A 21,273-nucleotide genomic window follows, 5' to 3' on the forward strand; every position below is an offset into this window, starting at 1 on the left:
GGTGAAATAGAACCATAGTTGCCCTGTCCTCCTACTATGCAGAGTACAGCCTTAAACACAATAAATCTCATTGCATTTGAATAAAACCTTAGCTGTAGTTACTGAAGATCCTGAAAAAGTTCACTTGAAAGTGTAAGGACAACTTTTTGAGAATACAGACTAATTTTAGCTATTTAGAGAGAAGATTGGTGATCACAATCAATGATTGCACTCCTAAGTTCTTCCCTCATCTGGACTCATAAGAACAGACACTTAGTAGAAATTACAGTGGCCAAAAAGCCAGCTATTTTCTGTTACGCACCTGCAGGTCCTTTAGCCCCTGGCTCTCCTGGAGGACCAGGTATGCCTCTCGAGCCTTGTTCACCTGTAATTAGATGACATAAAAATGAATCAAATCTCAGAGAAGATATAATGTTTGACTATCAGTAATACTTAGTGCTTTGCAATTGAAAAAAACAGCACTGCAGGATGTTCAAGCTTTATGATTCATGACTTTCTCTGGGCATTAGAAATGCTCAAGGGAAGTGAATGCATGGCACGAGGGAGAATTTCCAATCAGCAAAAATAAGATGCTACCAAGGATAGGTCTATTTGATAAGAACTTGGGTACAAAAATAAAACTCTTATAACCAGTAACATCTTCATATTTTTTTCAGAAAGCTAACTAGCATTCTCTGGAATATTTTTTTTTTAAATTAAAACAATGCAAATGTATATTTTACAAGCTGACACTTCAAGAATACAACCTACTGACCTGTCATTCCACGAGCTCCTTTCTCACCCTGATCACCTGCAGTACAAAAAAAAGGAAGGATTCTGTGAGATTGCTTCACTGTGAAATGTTTCCACAAGAGAACAAGTCTGCTCTCTGATCAGAGCACAAAATAACAAGGCAAAGAAGAATACAGCTAACACCCATGAGCAATATCCATATCTGAAGGAACCTAAATAAAAGAGCCATGAAAGATTTAATTGATCGATATACCTTTGGGTCCTGGGGGTCCAGTAGCGCCCTTCTCACCTGAAAGACATATGGATGATTAAACAGTAGGTAGTAACAAGTCAGAAGGGAAAGGAATTTCAGGCACCAAGAAAATCCACAGGGAAGTACAGGAACTCCGTATCTGAGAAACTCAAACTGTAACTTCCTTTCCTTCATTATAGTTCCATCCATCATTATAGCACGCAGACCTCATCCAATCCTCATTCAGACTTTTCTATTACCTGTCTCTTCTGTTTATCCCTATTTGCTTGTAATCACCAAGTCTGATACTCTTCCCTTTTCCCTCCCCTTATGTTTTTCTCTGCCTCTCACATCTCAGTGTGCCATGCTCAGGTCAAGCCTGTTGCTCAGAGTACTGCTGGAGAAGAACATCAGCTAGCACCACTGTAACTGCACAGAGGAAGGGAAGTTTACCTTTAGCACCTGGGAGACCTGCTTCTCCTCTAAATCCTTGAAGGCCAGGAGGACCTGAAGAAAAATGACATGAGGGAGTTAATTCATCCCACTCAACACTACAGAAGACAAACTATGAAAAGCTATTGCTCCTTTTCTCTCTACTCTGTAAGATGCCATAGCAAATAAAGGCAGCACTTACCTGGAGGACCCTGGGGGCCTGGAGAACCCATTGGACCTATGAATAAGGGACATGAATTTTCTTTCAGTAACACCACAATCAGAAAATGAACAAACCTCTTTAGGTTTGCCCAACAGCATCCACAATGAAGTAGGTGTTTAGCAGATCAGAATCTCCCCAGCCGCTAGAATTGGCATTATGGCCTCTTGAAAATCAGGATTGAATCTATACAGCTTAATTCTTATAACACATACAAAGTGTTTTTCCTTAAAGTAAGGTAAAGAGATTAAAACCTTCCATCTTTGCTGGGATGTTGGAATCTACGTTTCAGGTATGATTAATTCTTCTGATCCCAGTGACATCGACTGTAAACTGTAATGTTATTAACAGCCCATTAGGGATATGGAATTTATTATTTCTGAAAACAGAATAAAAACAGCTGGAAACATAACACATCTTAGAGATTGATGTTTTGGGAAATCTCTCTGCTAACCCCCCACTCTCACTAAAAATCTCCAGTTTATTGCTCTAAACATTATGTGTGCTTACGAAAGTCAATTTTAGTTAAAATGAGGACTATTGATTCACTTTTCTGATTACTGCAGGGCACCACAAATGAAGCAAGAATTTTAGTGTTCATTTCCTCCTCACAGAGCACCTAGTCAATCTGCTAGGCTCTCTCTATCTATCTTGATATTTACCTTTAAGGCCAGCAGAACCTGGGGGACCAGGTGGCCCTGGAGGACCTGCAGCACCTGCAGAATAAGAACATATCTTCCATTATTCTCTGTTCTGGCAAGAGTCATGAATAATCTTCTGGGTAATCTGCTGGTCAGTTAAAAACACACAAATAAACATGTGCTGTACAAGAAAAAATCCCATCTCACTGGACTTTAGGATGAGCAAAATAAATTTCCAAGCTTTGGTGACTCGGATAATGGGGAAGATGATGACCTTGATACTAAGTGCTTTTGGTTCTTCCAAACTTGGACTTGACTGTGAAATGTAGCAAAACAAAACAAAAAAAGCCTTATTTGCCCCTTGCAAGCTTGACACAAAAACCCTTTAGGCCAGATTTGTCCATTCTGGGAAACATCTAAAATGAAATTTAGATCTGAATAATCAAAATCAAATTCCTGAAGTGACTGAAAACTCGGGACTAAACGCCAGCTTTTGTCTATCTCTGCTTTATCAAAAAAATTGGAAACCTAGTTCCTACCTCTGTCTCCTTTTTCTCCAAATCCAGGTGGTCCAGGCTCTCCTCGAGGCCCTGGTAGCCCTTCTCGACCTCTTTGTCCCATAGGACCTTCCATGCCAGGATCACCTATAGGAAACAAAAGCCTTGTTAGAACAGTTGTCTTTACAATAGGCACTGGGCAAGGAGGATCCATGCCTACCTCCACGGTGGAAGGCAATGATAACACCAAACTGATGTCTTTAATTCCCATGTCAACTATCAATCTGCTGTGAGAGACTCAGCATTGATGGAGATGCTTACCCATGCTGCCCTTCTGCCCTTTCGGTCCTTCTGGTCCTTGGTGCCCCACTGGACCAGGAATGCCTGGAAAGAAAAACACAAAAAGTGTTCACAATCCTTATCTGTGTACTGTGAATGAATAACATACGAATTAGTGTAACAGAACATGAAATCCTAAGGGATTCAGCAGCTGGTAAAGGATATACTACTTGCAACATGGGTACTTGAATAGGGAGTTCCTTAGAAGAACACAATACATTTAAGAGCCCAAGGACACTGTGCCAAGTACTCACATAGATATGGAAACCTTTCAGAGGTAGACTGGGGTCTTCACACTCACAAATTAGACATGTTCAACCATATGGATGTCAGGCTGAGACTTTGCTTATAACCAAGTATCTGTAGCTCAGCATCGAGGTATTAATCAAGGTACTAAATCTACTCACTAAGTACTGACTCTTCAAAAAACCACTTTGAGCTAGATTTGTAGTGCAAAATTTGTTCTTGTCAATGGTAACGTCACTAAGAGTCTTCCCTCAAAGGAGAACTGTACTATTGCTCACCTGGGACACCGGGAAGTCCTCGATCCCCTGTAGGGAGAAAGAAATAGACAGTCAGTTAAAAAAAGGTTTTCACCATTTTTCACATTGACTAATCCTCAACCCCATGTAAAAAGGAGTTTATGTTCTTGGTATGTTTAGAGGTTCTACCTTCCCAGCAATGCCATATTGCATCCTTCGTATTTATGTAATAGACTGAATTATTTACGCTGCATGAAATCCTCCCAAGAACTCTGTGATTAAGCCAGGTATAGTTTCATTTCAGGAAAGACTGTCAACCAGGTAAAGGAAGTTCCAAGATTCAAAGTGAGAATTGATCTCTCTCCTACTGTGACCTCTAAAATTGCCTTTGCCAGGAAAAGCGAAGATAATCACAAGAATATCTGAATATTCTGAGCCACCGATGCATCAGTTTCCCTGTCTAACTTCAGGAGTAACAAACATTCATACAGGCTATATACATATGCTAGGCCCTGTGGCAGGCTGCCACAGAATCTGAGACAGCAAGAAACTCCAGACTTACCTTTGGGACCTTGCAACCCCATGTCACCTGAGAAAAAGAGAAAAAAATAAATAAAATAAGGAGAAATCCTGGAGATATTTCTCATTTTGTTGTTGTTTCTCTAGTTGCTCTCTAGCCTTCAATAAAACATGAACAAGTTTTGGAAGAACACGGACACTTCACATCTGCACAGCGCAGGAGCAGACACATCACAGTAGTGACATACAGGATCTGGCCTTCCAACACTCTATAATGCATTGTGGGATTGGATTTTCTGTATTAATTCTGCATGAAACAGTGCCCCCTACAGTTTAAATGGCAAACCAACTTTCATGCTCTTTAAGTATAAACCCACATCAATTTTCTCACGGCCAACTTCCCCTAGTGGCAACATCCATTCCAAACTTGAGCACTGCCAGAACCAAGGAACGGGGCAAGGGAAGAGAAAGACTGTAAGGCTATACCTTTCATACCAGGTTCTCCTCTCTCTCCTCGGAAGTAGCCTGCAACAGGAAGTAAAGGTGTTGTTAGACTGCATTACACAACAAAATAGCTAATTGCTTTGCATACAAAGATTTCTCTAATTGGATTTTGAGGCTGCAGACAGCACAGGCTGTCAAACACAATGGGAGTGGAGTTTCCTCAAGAAGTTTGCCCTTTGCCAGCCCTTGAACTGCTCAGAACTACATAAAACTTCTGAAGCTGGAAAAATCTAGACTCCTCACTTCTTAGGCTGCTTCCATCAGAACAAAAGTAAATAATATTTCCCTTGCTACTAAAAGTAGCACAAGAAATAAGCTGTGGATTCAATTTTATGTGCAGTTCTTTCAAAATGGAAAGCTCACTTGCTACAGCAAATGACACATTCTGGTGCAGGATGGCATGCTCACAGCTTCCTTTCTTCTCATCCTGCTAGCTTTGATGGATGCACCACCAGTGTCGGTGGCAGCACCCTGTGCCCAAGCAAAGCTTATCTGTGAGGACGGGTGAGGGCTCTGCTTTTGAGAGACTGCATTGCAGTCCAGAAGTCGTTGTCTTTATGCCCTTGGGAAATAAAACTCACTCACTTCCCTTTAAATAATCTGGTCCAATGCACCAACACAGGTATTTACTCTGCTCACCTCGTTCGATTTCCTTGTTCAGTCTGCTCTTCACCATCAACCAAACTGATTCTTCATTTTCAAAAGGGAAGGTCGAAGATGGTGCCACACCATGAAGGAAGTCCACTTTAGAAACGTCTTTTTCTAAATATGGATTCCCTTGGTTAACTGTCAGGAAGCTGTGATTTATTTTTTCCAGGTTGTCCACACGAGATTTCAGCTTTCTCACTTCTTCCGCTGGAAGGTTAAAGTAAAACACTAGTGAAAATGTTGATGCAGGCATGTGTCTGAAATACCAACTTCTAATAGCAGTGACAAGGCAACACTGTGACAGCTATGGACAGTGAATTTAGCAGGATTATTTTTGCAATTCTTTTTTTAAGCAAGGAAATCTGGAGTTTCAGTGACAGCTTTGGAATATGTTAGTCTCTGAAGAGAAGAAAGACCTCAGGAGTTTCCCTACCCTCCTCTCCCCAGGACTATATAATCCCTTATAGAAGATTTATATTCCTTATTCATTCGTTCTGTCAATTTGTAATATTTTGGTGGTCACAGTTCTGAGTACTGAATGTGCTCCTCTGGTAGTGAGTTACAATTCACTTGGCTTCTTTCTGTCCCATAGAACATTTTTTTCCTCCATATAAAACTCATTTCTGCAAGCAGAAGGAAGACCCTTTCTCTGTATCTTTCCCTTCACTCCTCTCTCCTTAGCAGCAATCTTTCTCATAGACAGGGATACATAGAGGTGGGATTCTGTTCAGTCTCACATTTAAATACACAGAGGCCAGCTTTCACAGTCATTTCTTACCCAGAGCAATGAGTCCAAAGAGTAATCCAAGGAGAAGCAACCACGCCAGAAGCAAACCCAGGAGCCATTTCCACCAGCTACAGCAGGAGCCACAGGGACACCAGGATGGTGCTGATCCAATTGCACCCCCTGCACCACCATTTTGTATTTCTGGAAGAGGTAATTTCATGGTAAATAGCTCCTTAATTTCAGAGTAAAGAATATCTTGAGAATAAGGACTCCAAGGTCAGATCCACTATACAAAGGGCAATGGAGAAAAATCTTTACATTTTAGTCTGTGAACACTGGGTGTTACTCTAATTCTTATGGAAGCTGTAGACAGCTTCCCAATGGGAATTCCAAAAGGGTACAACAGTCAGCACTTTTAAAAATAACTGCTGCAAAAACACAATTGCTCTGCGGTTAATTTGTTCTACAGTTTTGAGCTGTAAGTAACAGCAATAGCCAGAATGGTTTGATCCCTCTCCACAAATCTGTCCTGATAGCAGGATGCACTCTACTGTCAGCTAGATGATTTTCTCCAGCAGTTAAGTGCCTCAACTGCCCATTCATCCACAATAAAATCACAGGTAACATTTTCTGTGGCATGTGCTTTCCTCATTACAGATGGAGTAGCCTTCTAAACATGCCCTCCCTTTGATGTCATCACGCAGAGATCATTCAACATGCTCGAGGATAACAGCTTTTTGTATGCTGTGCTCTGATGCTCCCCCCATGGAAGTATGAATAACACCACTTACCTGCATATGTTGCTTTGTCCCTTGTTGGCGCTGATTTCAACCCTCCTGTTGTAACAATAAAAGAAGATTTAACAGTCTTTCCATACACCACCAAACTTGGAGCACGGGTTTGCAGGGAGAATGTGCTAATGGAGGCAGAAGGAGGTAGTCCTCTTGTACTGCCACAAAGAAAAACTCATACCATTTGCATCTGATTTCAGGCCAGTATCTGCCGCGTAAGAGGAAAGCCCCTGCTTTTCTTTCTTCAAGGTGTCTTCTGCAAAGGATCCTGAATGGGAACAAAACACAACTGAAAATATTACAACTGGAGTTCAACCAGGCCAATCCTTTTCTCAGAGTCAAAAGGCATGGTTCTTATTAGGTAGCAACAACAGCTCTGCTGGTTTAAGCCAGCTGCTGATCTATCTGTTGCTTTTGAAGTTCTTGAACTGCCGAGCTTAGAGAAGTGTCCCAAGGCACGGGTTGGAGGTTCAAAGGCAAAAAAAGGTTAGACCTAGATGCTGCTGGTGTGGTTAAAGACTAAATGCCTGCCAGAGATTCATGGGTGGCGTATAGACATCATGTCCTGAACTCTCAGCTCCACAGAGAAGACCCTATACTGGCAGAGTTCATCTGGCTGCATGCATAGGGCTGTTCTTATCATACACACTCCAGCCACACTGCTCTCACTTCAGCTGCATCAAAGTTTACTGTCTCCAGAATGTGCCTTGCAGAGATGTTTCTGATTCATATCCCCCCTCTGAATTTTTCTGCTCTCAGCAGACCCATATGCGAGTCACACATCCCAAGGAAGAGAAATTACCTCCATTAAGTCCAGTGGAAGAGGCACTAAAGACTTTGCCACTATCCTTTGTCATGACTAGGAGCTCCATCTCCTTCTTTGCTGGGGCATTTTCTTTCTCTAGCAGCAGGAACTTGCAGTCTTTGTGCAGAAAGTCATCTCCCTGCGAGCTCAAAATGGTTCCACCTGGAATATTGGTGAAGGATGGGAAAGAGGAGGAGATGGGTATGTATAAAGAGTTGCAACTACAAGCCACAACACATCTGTTCATCAAAATAGGGAGTCCCATTATGACTGGGGTTACCACTTCTGTAAGGAGCCAGCAAGATACACATCAGTTGTTTGAAGAGCTGTGTGTCTAGTTAAACTTTAAAGATGTGTATTTCACAGCGTGGGAACAACTTCTACAGGATGTGAAGAATGTACAGCATTCAGTTTACATATCAAAACAATTCGTTCAATGACCTCTTTTCAAACACATCTATTACAGAATCATAGAAATTCAGTCTTAAGAGAGACATCCAAAGGTCATGAGCCATCACATCTCAAGCTAAAGGGCACCCTTAGCAGAGATACTCTGTGAAGCACAAAGCACTTCATATACTTGGGAGCCAGGTATGGTTATGAGGCTTTGAACTGCAGCTTGCAGAGGTTGAGCTCCATATAAATAAGGCTAAAAATACTAACGTGGCCACTTTTCTGCCATTAAGTAGTATCAAATATGCCTGGAAAACATGAATCCCAGCCATTCAGAGATCACAGGCCAGTAGAAAGACCTCCGTTTCTCTCATAAAATAAAATAACCAAACAACAAAAAGCCAACAATCTGATTATGCATAAGTTAGATCCTTGATTTTCAAGTGATCAAGGCAGATACACCTGAAAAATAATATTTAGGTGTAACCTTGCAAGTATTTTGGTTTCAAATGAAACAGTGTCACGTGTCATCTTCTATCCAGTTATTTGTCTGTTGAACAGAAATAGCCACAAAAAAATTCTCCAAGTTACCACAAAGTGGGAGGGATCTGAATCAGGCCAGCTGATCTCTCATTCTGCTCATTTACCTTCTTTTCAGAAAGGCACTGGTAAGGGAGTTGTCTGGTGACAAGGCATGCTCCCAGGGAACCACATGTTAGTACCACTTGCATGAATCTCTAATTCACATTTATCATGAAACGCTTGCACAAAGCTATATCTAAGCAACCATGAATGATACACTCACCTGCCGAGGCAGACACACCAGTACTATTCATGGTGTTTGTCTGAGAAGTGTTCTTCATCCCATATGCTGCAATGAAGAAATCCCAGAATGAAAAAGATGGAGGATAGCAAGGTACCTACATATACCAGCCTTGGGCTATACACCATTCATGAATCTTTTCTCATTCAGGGCACCTAGTAAAACTCAAATGAGCAAGGCCTTCCCAGCAAGCAAGTTTATAGTGCTTACACAGGCACTGGAAGTCACTCCTGCATATGCAAAAGAGAGGAAATGTTCCTCAAGAGCTCCTCACACCACATTGCTCCACACCAGAAGATGGCAATAGAGGAGCCTCTGGCAATATGAACATTATAGCCACCACAGAAAAGGTGGCAGAATGTAGTGTACATCAGTGACTCCCTTATTTGCTTTATGCTTAAAAGGTTTCTGACCTGCAGAGGCTGCACTGGCATTCAGGGCTGAAGAACTTGGTGACAGATTGTTTTGAACTCCAAACACTGCAAAGAAAAATCAATGCAGTGGGAGTTAGAGAAGTCCTGCAGTGCAGGTGGTATTCTGGCTGAAAACAAAATAAAACCAGTGATAATAACGATGACCTCAGAATCCTGTTGGTTAGAAATCACCCTTAGGGCTTACAAGAAATTTTGTCAGGTAGCTAGAAGCATCAAAACTCTAAGCATTCCTGTTCAATACCTTCCTTACAAAACTTTTTTCCTTAGATCACTTTACTGTATAAGTTATTATTGGCCCAGGACAATTAACAGCGACCATTTTAAAACATCAGCTCAGGTTAGATTGGAAACCCACTCCCATGGCCGCATGGACACTTCTGGAGGTATGGGACTTGGGAAAACAAGTACAGTTGGGAAACCTGTTTGGTGTGACTGGAGAAAGTTTAATGAGACAACTGCACACCCTGCATGTCAAAGTATAGTCCAGAGAGAAGCAAACACTTGAAGGTGGTGCCTTCAGCGCCAGAATCAGCATGGCAATATCAAATGTAGTTAACAGAATGCTTTCATACACCCTGTTCTCCACAGACTCAGAAAACCTGCATGATGGCACTACACTGAGTAGGAAAAATGTGCGACTATGTAAGGAAGAGAAGTGCTCTTGTGACATGGAACAGTGTCAACCAAAAGTCATAAGTCAAGTGAAACAAAGGGTAATTATAGGGAAAACTGACAGCAGTGGGCCTTTATGGATTAGGACACAAGATCTTAACTTTCAGGGGGTTACCTTGAATTGTCCTGGGGATGAAACAGGTTGTTTCAAAAGACAAAGCAGTAATCTTGGAAAGCAGCTAATTTTCCTCACTACCTAAATAAAAGTGGTTAGGACCTAATGTCAGCTATACAAGCTACAGAGCATAAACCCAGAATAAATCCTCTGTAACCAGAGAATAACTGTGGTGTACAGACAGGCTGTGGATATTCAGGTGAAGAAAGAGGAGAAACAGAGTAATATGGGCAATATTTCACTGCACGTGTCTGGTAGGACTGTGGCACTGTGAAAGTGTGAAGGGAAGAAGAGAAAAATCTGACCTGTTGAGGAAGTGCTCAGGCCTGTGTTCAGAGCATGACTGCTAGGAGCCAGGTTATTTGGAACACCAAAAACTGTAAAAAGAGGAAGTGAAAAGTTATCATTTCTACAACCCACAGAAATTAAGAATAAGGGCCACCTGAAAATTTAGTTAGTGTGATTGTACAATTGTGACCCAAAACCACCCCTTTACTGAACTCAGAAAGTGGAGAAAAGCCTATATCGGGCAAATTGCAGTCATGAGATAATGTGAGAAAGCAAAGTTTTCTCTAGTATGCTATTATAAACTTTCTTGTGCTTTTTTTGTACTGTAAGTGCATCCCTGGCATTTAGAAGTGGGTGTTACAAGTTAAAATCACTGCCACCATTGATTAATTAAATCTTTAATGTTAGAGGATTGCATGGTTAGGACTAGTTTTTCTTACAATTGGCGAAGATAATTCAAAGTTCACTAGTCTAAAACTAGTTTTGATAGATAGCCTGGCCTCACTTAAGTAAATTAAAGTCATCATAACAGTTCAGAGACAAATCAGGCAGTCAGGACAGCTGATCCACACAACAAAGGACTTTCAAGCACAAACATCATAGAAGCAAAAAGCACAGAATTACAGAAAAGCAGAGAAAAAACAAGCATATCTTCTGCCACCTCAGTTCGTCCCCCATTTTAATTCTTCTGACTGTGCAGATAAGAGCACTGCTATTGACCCAGTTTCAGTGTGGAGTTTTGTCTTCACAGACTGGGCAGTCCAGGGAGCATACCTGATCCTGTAGAATGAGACATAGCATTGATCAAGGAAGAGCTCTGGCCCATGCTGTTATGGTACCCTCCAAGGGAAGATCCAGCAGGCAGAGTTGAGGACCACGTGTATGGAGGGAGGGTGGTATTTAGTATAGTTGTATCATATGTCCCTGACACTGTAACAAAATAAAATAAAATAAAAAACAACAAACAAACAGTAGGGACTAGGCTTATGACTTAGTATGCACTGTAGGTTTACATGGTAGAGAATTTAGTTTGCCTTAAATTTCAATTACTTGTGTTGACTCCATGCAACAACTCCAGATTAATGTAGTGTAACTGATCTCAAATGCCAGCTGATTACAGCCCACTTGAATTTTAAAAAATGAGATAAAGACTGACCTGATAGCATGACCATTCAGAAAATACTCTGAAAAGATTTCATTGTTTACAGTTGCTATGATACTACAATAAAACATTTAATGTACTTCGGTTCACAATTCCATTAATCCTGGATGAGGAGACCTTGAAATTTTGCTTCCCACATGTGTGGCTCTGGTTCAAAATTCCCAGTTTTAGACAAAATTTTAGCCATCAGATGATAAAAAGGCATTGCTTGTTTCTAGATACTGGTGGAGAACAGTGGAGTGAACATGAATGCCACTGCCTCAAGCACTGCAGTGGGGCTTATAATTAATGAAAGCTAGTTATAGTATTATAAACAGTATTTATATTACTATCAAGTACTACTGATCTCTGAACCAGCAGTATGGCAAATAAATTGAACACTGATCTAAATGCTGTCTTCAGTGCTACCTTCATTTTGCTCAGCAATAAGAAATCATACTGCTCTAAGACATTTACATAGAGCTCGTCTCTGCCAGCAGCACCTCTGAATTAAACCTGATGTCAGCAGGATATGTCTTAATTGTATGGAAGTACACAATTCACCACCCAAAGATGGCCCTGGACAATCCTACAGCATTTTAATCCTTTTTCTGTATCTGGGACAGAGACTATGCATTCTTACTCTGATGTGCTTAGCAGCTGATAATTTTTACAGTAAAAATTGTTTGGAAGACTCCAGCATTGCTAACTAGCCTCTGCACATACCTGACTGAGAGCTCTCAGTAACCATTTTTGTCTCCACCACAGCTTTTTTCGGTATTGGGAGTGTACTGGATGATGATCGAGTAGGACTGCAGCTGGCTGATCGACTCCCTTTCAGTAAGCGCTTTACATCATCCAACTCCGTCCCTGGCATGAAACAAACAAGCATCCAGATTTATCCATAAGCCCTTGTTTCATTGAACTGGAATCCTGCCCTGGGGATAAACCATTCAGTGGAATTTACTCAGGAACATCTCAGAAGCTGTATTTTCCAGAGTCCCATTGACATAACAAAACCTCATAGGCTGCATTTCAGGGACTAAGCACAACTCTACCCTTGCAAGACCACCATCTATCCCACAGCATGCTTCCTTGCTCAGTACGGGGATATAAATGAAAGTTCTTACAGCCAGAATAAAGGATGACATGCTGCTATCTGTCATCATGAAGTCTGGATTCACAAGACACTATAGACATATCTAGAGCAGCAACACACTCTACATTATACCTGACCCCTCAGAGCATAAGCTACAGCACTTACACCTGCCGGAGGGAGATGCGCTCTGCAGCCGGACTCGTATTTCACTCTCTGTGAAGAGAAAAAAGCAGATCATGAATATGGAGTGCAATGTATTTATGCCCTGAGCTGAAATGAATTTTTAAGCTGAAATGAATTCCTTCCCTCCTGCTGTCTGTGTTACCTTGCTGCTTGATCTAAGCAGCAGTCATGGCACATATTTATTTCTTGTAAATTGGCCTGGGTGATTTTTGTTTTAGGGTTAGATTTTAATGTTTTTTCTTCCAGAGAGCTGCATTTTATTCCTTGCATGCTTCTGTTGAACTCAATAGCATTGTCAGTGCCAATCAAATGAAAGGCCTAATTATGCAGTCCTCAATCATACTGATATTCCTATTCATCACAATTACTATTATTGTTCTATTGGATAAAAACCTAGAGTCAAAAGAAGCTTCAAGATTTTAAGGCTCGCTAAATACAAAAGTTCCCTACTACTTACTGGGTAAAATTCATGCCATCATCTCTACAACGGGCTGCAGGATTCAGGCTTTTGCAAACTGCTGCCTTTCATTTGGGCTCCTTGAATGTAACCCCCTACTTTACCAAAATTGCACTGAAATAAAACTGTCAGGTCACAATCAGACATTTATTAATCCAACAATCTTTCCAGGTACTCCAGTTTATTACTTACTGACTTTTACTGTTCAGCACAAGAGAATACGGAGTTAATCTGATTTGTTGGGAAAAGCTTTTAAGCTTACTACCTACGAGCAAGGACATGTGACTCATGTTCCTTGAGATGAAATCTGACAGTGCATACACTCTAAAAGAAACACTGGCTTTGGCATTCAGGTGGAGAAGCTGACTGATAGATTGAGACAATTTTCTGAAGTAACATGAGAAGCTGAAGCCGATTCTCTGGTATCTGTTCTATTACATATGGCCTAGTTCTGCTGGGAGGTATGTACTGTGCTAGAGGTGACTGTGAAGATCTAAGGTAGAATAATCAGTAATTGTGACATTCTCCAGGAGGAGAGTGCAAGAATATATTCTGATTTACATTCACTGTCAAAATTAACTTGGATAAAATGATGTTATAGTTTTCTTCTCAAGCAACTGGGAACAGATATTAAACTCTTAGAGAGTAATATAATCCTGCTTTCCCCAGTGCTGTTAATAAATTACTAGAAGAGCTAAATGATTTAAACAATGCAGTTTCACAGTGAGCTTGCTAAGTAGACCACAGCAAGTCCATAATTTCTTCAGCCTCTCCTTACAACCAGCATAAGATAATTTCAGGGAAAGGCCTTATGGTTTCTAAGATAAATCTCCAGGGGAAAAACATGCTTGTGATTATTGTAAAAGCACCAGAGTGGGGATCACAGAGAATGGCTGGACTGAGTTCATGGTAGTGAACAGTTAAGATGGAAAACTATGTTCTACACCCCCGGAGTTCCATGTCCCCATTCAGATCCTCCCTACTCACATGGTGCTAACCATTATGACCTGCTTGTTTAAGCGACTGTTCACACGTAAAACGGTTCACATCTGCAGTGGTGTAAATCCAGGTACCTCACCAGACTCTAGACTTAAACCAATTTGATTCCAGATAAGAAGTATGTCCACCTGACACACCCTGAATCACATCAGAAAAAAACAAATAAAACTTCTAGAAGAAGAGTATCACTCACCTCGACTTTGGCTTCGCCCTCGTGTGGAGGCAGATGCTGTGAATATAAGAGAAAGAAAAGCAATATTAGGTTTTTACTGCCTTTGACACCTCTGAAAATGAACACATGGATCTTTGGATCTTCTTTTGAGCACAGAAACTTGGCCAGTAAACTTCTTTACTTGAGGCACAGCTGAGGGGCATTGAAACCTCAGTTTTTGCCAGGACTTCTTTAGACCATGAGGAATCTCAAAAAGTGTGTAGCACCTTAGTATTTCTGGACCAATTGCTGTTTCTGCTTGCACACATAACTGTTGTTCAGAGATAATGATCTTCTATTTCAGTAAGCCAGTAGGAAGATAATAGGCCTGTTTACACCATCAACCAGGGTCAGACACTATGAAACCCTGCCTCTTCCCTAAGCCAGAAAGACAGCTACATCATCTTGCTTCTCTACCTGCACCGAATATAAGAAGCATCACACAGTTTGGACAGGGCAAGCTCCTACCTGTGGACAATATTCAATATAAATACAACACTTGATAGCCAGTTCATCTTTCCAATTATACCATATGAACATGCTGAAGTCTAGAAAAGAGTAAGTGGTGGAGTATATCTAGCAATGGTTCAAAATCTCAAGGGACTGCACTTTCTTGCTTGGAGCTATTCCCCCAGGTATGGGATGTCGTCAAGTGTCTTATGTTCTCCTGCTCACGCTCAATACCATACTGGGACTGTTTAAAGAGTAGCTGAAGGTAGTAAGTATATTACATTATGCAGCCTCTGTTGGAATCTGTCCTAGCTTTGAGACCCTACTGTTAGCTGCATTAATATAATTTTCAGTAACTCCTCTGAAGTCACAGAGTTGCACTAGCTGTCCAATATAGAGGTTACATGCAGAAAGCCACCGTAGTCACCAACTCACATGACCTTGCCATAATGTTCAGAGAGACAGTTCTGAAAGAACATACCAAACTCTTTCCTGGGGAACTCTGGAGAAGAGTTAGCACTGGAGCTCCCTGCAAATAACAGAAACGTGTCATTAATACTTTTTAGAAGATCATCAAGAACTTTCCAAACACATTCCTGGTACCTGCCTAATTCCACTTGAGTAACAAACATTTCCATTCTAAAAGAGCTATTCAGGATTACATGAAATAGTTGCTAATGTCTATCAACAAATATATGCCACAACTCCTCTTAGAAATGAGTGTTAATATTAATAAGACTCAATGATTAAAATGCCTCCCCAGTGGCTTATTTCCCAGCAAAACCACTGTAGATAGGATTCTTGTGCTATTTAGGACAATTCTGAATTAATGTGCTGGAAGTCCCAAGCGAACTCAGACTGTACTACATAGTGCCACTTTTCTATGGCATATTCTGTGATACCTTCATATGTCGCATGGCGGTTGACATAGGTTTTTCTTTCAAATGTTGAGCCAGGTGATTTGGTGAGAGTTGAGCTAGGAGACTGTGTTTGTCTGTAGCCAGACGATGATGAATTCAATCTACCACTTCCACCTATTGGCAGAACAGAAAACTCTCAGCAAATTGAAGATATGACCTGGATGTACACCCTGTGTGTCCTGAGTACTTTATGTTTGTGTCTTCTGAGCTGGACAGATCTGCATTAGTATCCCAGAACTAGAGATGGGCGGAAAAAAAAAACAACCCACATTTGGATCTAACTCTGACTGTCCGCAGCATTTCCTGCAAAGAGGAATTTATCTTCATGGTTTAAAAATGACCTGTCAGTGATTTCAGTAACAGCGGATTTTGGCCTAGGGGGATAAAGGAGACATTTGTGCTGAGCAGGAAGACACCTGGCTTTAAATTGGCCTGGATTTTGGTCTGGATACAGACCCACCTGTAAACTCCAGTGTTATATGACAGTCTACAAAACGTTCAAGATGTTTAAACAAACTGTGGTAGTACTGGAGGATGCCAATCACAAGACGAGGGAAAGAAGAGATGAGTGAGCTTCCCTTCCAAAGCAACTAGCCAGTCTCACTTAGTCATGCCTTAGTCAGTCCATTTCCAGGAAATGTGATGGAGACACGAGTCAGGCCCAAGGCTGTTTGGAGATTATTAGCAGCTGTTGTGTTTAGACAGATGAAAGTTTCTGTTCCTAGTTCCCATCACTGCTGTGGGAAAAGAACTGGGCAGCCATAAAGAACATGCAGTTTGTGAAAGGATCAGATTCTTGATTGGACTCTTCTATGAAATCTAACATTGGAGTATCATCAGAGTGGCAGCACAAGGGTAGCTCTGTGATGAGGGCAATATATGCATGCTGATCAGTGAGATCAGACTGATCAGACTGGTTATTGTTTAACTACTACTGTAAAAAGAGAACACCCTTGTGATCTCAAAGTGTTTTCTAACTTATTTTCTCTTCTACAGGGATCTATTTTGGTTTGCGACTTTTCCACTTAATTGAGCAAAGACAACTATGGTGACAAGTGGACCTCTGCTGGAGACATTCTGCCAGCAGAGTGGGAAAGCAAAGATAATCAAATGCTCTGCAAAACTTAAAGAAGTTCAGATTCTTTTCTCTTCTTCCACACTGAAAATAACTAACAAGGAGGATGCACTCCCACAAAGTCATTTAAGTTAGAGCTTTGAGGGATGAGCGCAGTTCTCAGTTAAACTGGTGCCAGTCTAGACAATTAGATTGATATCTGCACCAGAGTTATGTCATATTTGTCCAGAGGGGAAGTGATTCCACACTCTGGCCTTTAAATGAAGGAGCTGAGTGTATGTCAGGTCTATAGGGTAATATAGGGTATGCCTAATTCTCCCTTTGAGTTTCCATACTGCACTTTCCTCCCTTTGACTTGTCAGCTCTTCTGGAGAATGTTCCCTGTAAGGATGGTTATCCAGTCTGTCCCACTGTGAGAGAGGTGTGCCAGAAAGCTGGATAGAAAGATTATTCTTCAGAAACCTTCACTATGACAATCTAACAGCTCAGCAAAGAATGTTGCTAGAGGGGAACTGTCTTTATGGAGCAGATAAGAAGTACTGATTTAGCACATCCAGAAAACACATAGACCATTCAAAGTGCTAAAGCCATGGATACCCTGACAAGAAGATAGATCCTATGAAATTATTTTATTCTACTCTACCATCATATTGTTTTCTAACATCAGCAAGACCAAAATGCATTTAAAAAAGCCACCTTCTAAACAAAAATGCTCAGAAAGACTGTGATTTGAAAAACTTGAATGAAGAGAAATTTCACTTCCAAATGACTCAAGGACAGCTGGAAAAGAGTTTTTCAAAGGTTACCAAAAACTACCCTGAAATCAGGTTTTCCCTGCAGAAAATGAGAAATTTGCTACTCACTCACCCACCCTCACAACCAGCTTTAAGGAAGGAATACCTTAGCTTTGAGTATTTGCCTTCTCTACTTTAAGAAACCCCATTTTTTCACCCCTGCCCCGAAACTCTCCTCAGCCCATTGATGCTGCCTTTGCTCTTTGTTACTGATATTTTCCCATTCCTGAAGGCACTCAAGGCCAGGCTGGATGTGGCTCTGGGCAGCCTGGTCTAATGGTTGGTGACCCTGCACACAGCGGGAGGTTGAAACTCGATGATCACTGTGGTGCTTTTCAACCCAGGCCATTCTATGATTCTATGATTTTCATTCCTTACTTGAAGTCACATAGCCACTGCTATGGGTGTAAGACCTCTTTTCAACTCCACTTCCTCCAGTGTGGGACGATGTCTTGAGTCCACTACTGCTCCCTCCTTCTGGAATAGACAAACAAAAAATGAGATATTCTGTCAGGATTAAAGATGAGGAGAACAAAAATACTACAAGGCAAGGCAGAAGGTACACAAAACCATTCTCACACTCAGTTCCAAGGACAGCTTCACGTCTGAAAAGACATCAGAACTGCAGAGAAGTATCTTGGCAGAGCAGATAAGCATTCAAGATGCAGACTCAGCAGATTTGTAGTCAAGTTTGGATTTGGGCATGAGCTGGAACATGTTAACTCTCATCATAGATGAGATAGTGTAATCCCTTTTTAACCCTACTGCAGAATAGACAGTTCTTCCCTATTTGTTACACAGTGGTAGAAATAAACTGTGACATCTGATACTATGCAAGGGGATTCACTTGCGTTTGTAAGCTGAGTAAGATGGAGGCCAGAGACTCATCACTTTTGATGCTTGTTCCCAAGAGACAGCTACCGCTACAGACTCTATATCTGGGTGCACATTCTTGAACAGCCAGGTCTACCAGTCTTAGTGGACTTGGGTGCTTTGTTACTGCTCCTTCTCTCCGCCAACAAGTATTTTGGGAGAAGTATTTCTCAAAATAGCTTAAGTGTTAGTATTTCTGCACTGAGACCTGCTGCACCCAGGGACTTACGAAAGTAATAAAGCCAAATAGCACAGAAGGGCAACAGTCACTAAGCAGAAGTAACGCAGCAGATCACAATTACTTACTGGGTGGTAAAGATGTCAGTCTTGTTGTTACTGTCTCTGTAATAACTGAGGAAAGAAAAGTTATTATTCAGAAGTTACTGTGTGTTCATCTAGCCAGACAAGATCAAGGTTCCACTTCATTCCACAGAAGAGCATGATTTATGCAAATAAGATTAACTCATTTAAAGAGAAGTCCCTTAAGACTATATTGCCTAGGGACTGAAAGCTGTGTGTTTTCAGACTTGTGTCATGTTCATCACTGCCATGAAAGACTTTCTTTTTCTTTAAAAAAATTCCTGGAAACATGAAAGCAATATAATTTCAGGGCACTACTGAAACACAGCAATTGCTTTCGAAGTAGAGCTCAGGTCAGACACCTTACTAGCTTTCTATGGAACCTGCTTTAGCAGGGGGGTAGGACTAGACAATCTCCAGAGGTCCCTTCCAACCCCTACAATTCTGTGATTCCTACTAGCTAATTCCCACAATGTCAGCATAATCCTGTTTTACCCTATTTTTACATAAAGATAAAAAAGATATAAAATAAACACTTTGTAGATTGTGCATGGCATTTGTCTCAGAAGCAGAAGGAGAATCCAAATGTCTGCACTAATGGCTAAAAATGTTACCACGGGGCAATAATTTCTGGTTAAACTATCAGGTCATTGTACAAGTCTCTAAATGCCTGTTCTTGCCCTGTTCTACCCCTTCTTTTGACTTTGACTGAAGCAAAGGACAGGTGCAGAATTTATTTCTGGACACCTGGTCGGCACTGAGTCCCTCAGAAATGTGTCAATATGGTTGTTGTATTTTTGGAGTGCAATCCAGTCTTGCAACATGAAAATAAAAAACATTCTCCTTACGCCTCTCTGTAACTTCTGATCCATCTTGCCTCGTTTTCTTTGTTACAGAATCCATATCATTTCCACCTACAGGGAAACAAACCATAAAGACAGTTCTCAGAGCTTTGTGAAGAGAAGATGATGACAACAAATCCCTACAGGTCCCATTAATTTTCTCTCTTCAGAAGAGGAACTGCCTGAAATTCACTTATGGCAGAGAGTTTGAAGCATCTTACCAGAACCATCTGAGTACCACTAACAGACCAGCAACAAGTCCCTGCAAAACTGGAAGCTACACAATGCGTAAAGGCTGAAATAGCGGGAGGGGCTGCGAAGCCAGGAGGGGAGCTAAGGGCAACCAGAGCAAATTCAACCAGAACTGGACAAGTTTAGACCTGGATTTACATGCAGACTCTGTGGCAGTACACCATGATCATTTCTTGGATCTCTATAAAATTTTAACAAAGCCACAGGATTCAAACATTAGTCCTACACACCTGTTCTGTACAGAAATCAACAACATAGGGTTAGCAATGCAGAGAAGTTCATGAGTTCATGTGCCAGTGCTACAAGAAAAGTATAAGCACAAATATCACAGCACTTTGACAGTACTACTGGGCATTCTCAAGATATATTGATGCTAAAGCCACAGAACTGACTTGAAGAAAAAAAAAACAAGAAAAAAGAAAAGCCACAGCGAGAGGTACCTTTAAACCACCTATTTTCAGCAGCAAAGAACTTAAGGTAGGAAGTGCTTTATCTTGCTTTACAAACCCATGTTTGCAGCTGTGGAATCTGAGCTAGTTTAATGCCAGCTCAGGTCAGTCTATACAGTAGTAGAATCGCTGCTGCAAATGCCATCTATGTTCTTCATGGCTTGGATCCCCCTCAAGTCATAATTATGTCCATGGCAGAGGTATGACTGTTTGCCAAAGCAGAAATACCATAAAGAAACACTATGACTGTGGAAAAGAAACAACAGAAGCTCAAGAGAAAACACTCCTGTCAGAAGGAAATATACAGTTGCTCACCCCTATTCTAAGATAACATTTCATCTTGCACAGTTGCAAACACTCAGAGATTTTAATTTGTGTAGAAGGTGATAATAAGTAAAAGTTTTCCACTGCATTTGATGACTCTTTCAAATCGAAAACTCAACTGTACAGAAAACGACACTCAGTGTAATTTTCACAGGCTGAGTCTAAAAGGTTTTGGGCAAAACTCCTTCCAAGTTTCCAAAGTCCAGCTTGAGGAAGAACACAAAACTGTGCCCTCCAATTCAGCTACCACTCAGGTTTGGTCCTCATGACTCCACTTACTCTTCAGCACCTCCTGTGATGCTATGTTTGTATAGCCCACACAAGGCAGGAAGCAACAGAGAATCTGGAGGAATATCTAAAGTTCAGATTCAGATCTGCCTTTGAGTAGCACCCAATGTTCCCAGAGTTGGAGAGGAACAAGCTGAATGTAGAAGGTACGCCATCTGCCAAGACACTTTAGCTCATGCCTCCCACCACAGACTCAGCTGAACTTTACACAGAACACTGAACAGGGCCCAGAGCCCTCAACCTCAACACCTCAGCCCCACAGTGTGGCTAAGCAGCCTGGCACACAGTGGCCACATCCAAGTCCTTACACAACATTGGCAGC

At 41.3% G+C, this 21,273-nt stretch overlaps 1 protein-coding gene across 1 annotated transcript in view; it reads right to left on the reverse strand.

Annotated features, from left to right (window-relative positions):
- COL17A1 (collagen type XVII alpha 1 chain) overlaps positions 1–21,273 on the reverse strand; it is a 39,907-nt gene that overhangs the window by 15,804 nt on the left and 2,830 nt on the right. Inside the window, exons 2-29 of the mRNA NM_001305202.2 lie at positions 19,645–19,710; positions 18,803–18,847; positions 18,002–18,100; positions 15,737–15,868; positions 15,316–15,363; positions 14,367–14,402; positions 12,700–12,747; positions 12,162–12,305; positions 11,069–11,224; positions 10,312–10,383; positions 9,199–9,264; positions 8,768–8,833; positions 7,567–7,731; positions 6,946–7,032; positions 6,765–6,809; positions 6,025–6,174; positions 5,238–5,453; positions 4,581–4,619; positions 4,138–4,164; positions 3,618–3,644; positions 3,076–3,138; positions 2,797–2,901; positions 2,279–2,332; positions 1,599–1,634; positions 1,418–1,471; positions 986–1,021; positions 755–790; positions 302–364 (exon numbers count right to left, since the gene is read on the reverse strand). Of these exons, the coding sequence (NP_001292131.2) occupies positions 302–364; positions 755–790; positions 986–1,021; positions 1,418–1,471; positions 1,599–1,634; positions 2,279–2,332; positions 2,797–2,901; positions 3,076–3,138; positions 3,618–3,644; positions 4,138–4,164; positions 4,581–4,619; positions 5,238–5,453; positions 6,025–6,174; positions 6,765–6,809; positions 6,946–7,032; positions 7,567–7,731; positions 8,768–8,833; positions 9,199–9,264; positions 10,312–10,383; positions 11,069–11,224; positions 12,162–12,305; positions 12,700–12,747; positions 14,367–14,402; positions 15,316–15,363; positions 15,737–15,868; positions 18,002–18,100; positions 18,803–18,847; positions 19,645–19,699 (2,170 nt within the window). The 5' untranslated portion in view covers positions 19,700–19,710. The remainder of the gene's footprint in view (positions 1–301; positions 365–754; positions 791–985; positions 1,022–1,417; positions 1,472–1,598; positions 1,635–2,278; positions 2,333–2,796; positions 2,902–3,075; positions 3,139–3,617; positions 3,645–4,137; positions 4,165–4,580; positions 4,620–5,237; positions 5,454–6,024; positions 6,175–6,764; positions 6,810–6,945; positions 7,033–7,566; positions 7,732–8,767; positions 8,834–9,198; positions 9,265–10,311; positions 10,384–11,068; positions 11,225–12,161; positions 12,306–12,699; positions 12,748–14,366; positions 14,403–15,315; positions 15,364–15,736; positions 15,869–18,001; positions 18,101–18,802; positions 18,848–19,644; positions 19,711–21,273) is intronic.

Source organism: Gallus gallus, chromosome 6 (assembly GCF_016699485.2).
Source record: "Gallus gallus isolate bGalGal1 chromosome 6, bGalGal1.mat.broiler.GRCg7b, whole genome shotgun sequence".
In the NCBI taxonomy this organism is placed as follows: domain Eukaryota; kingdom Metazoa; phylum Chordata; class Aves; order Galliformes; family Phasianidae; genus Gallus; species Gallus gallus.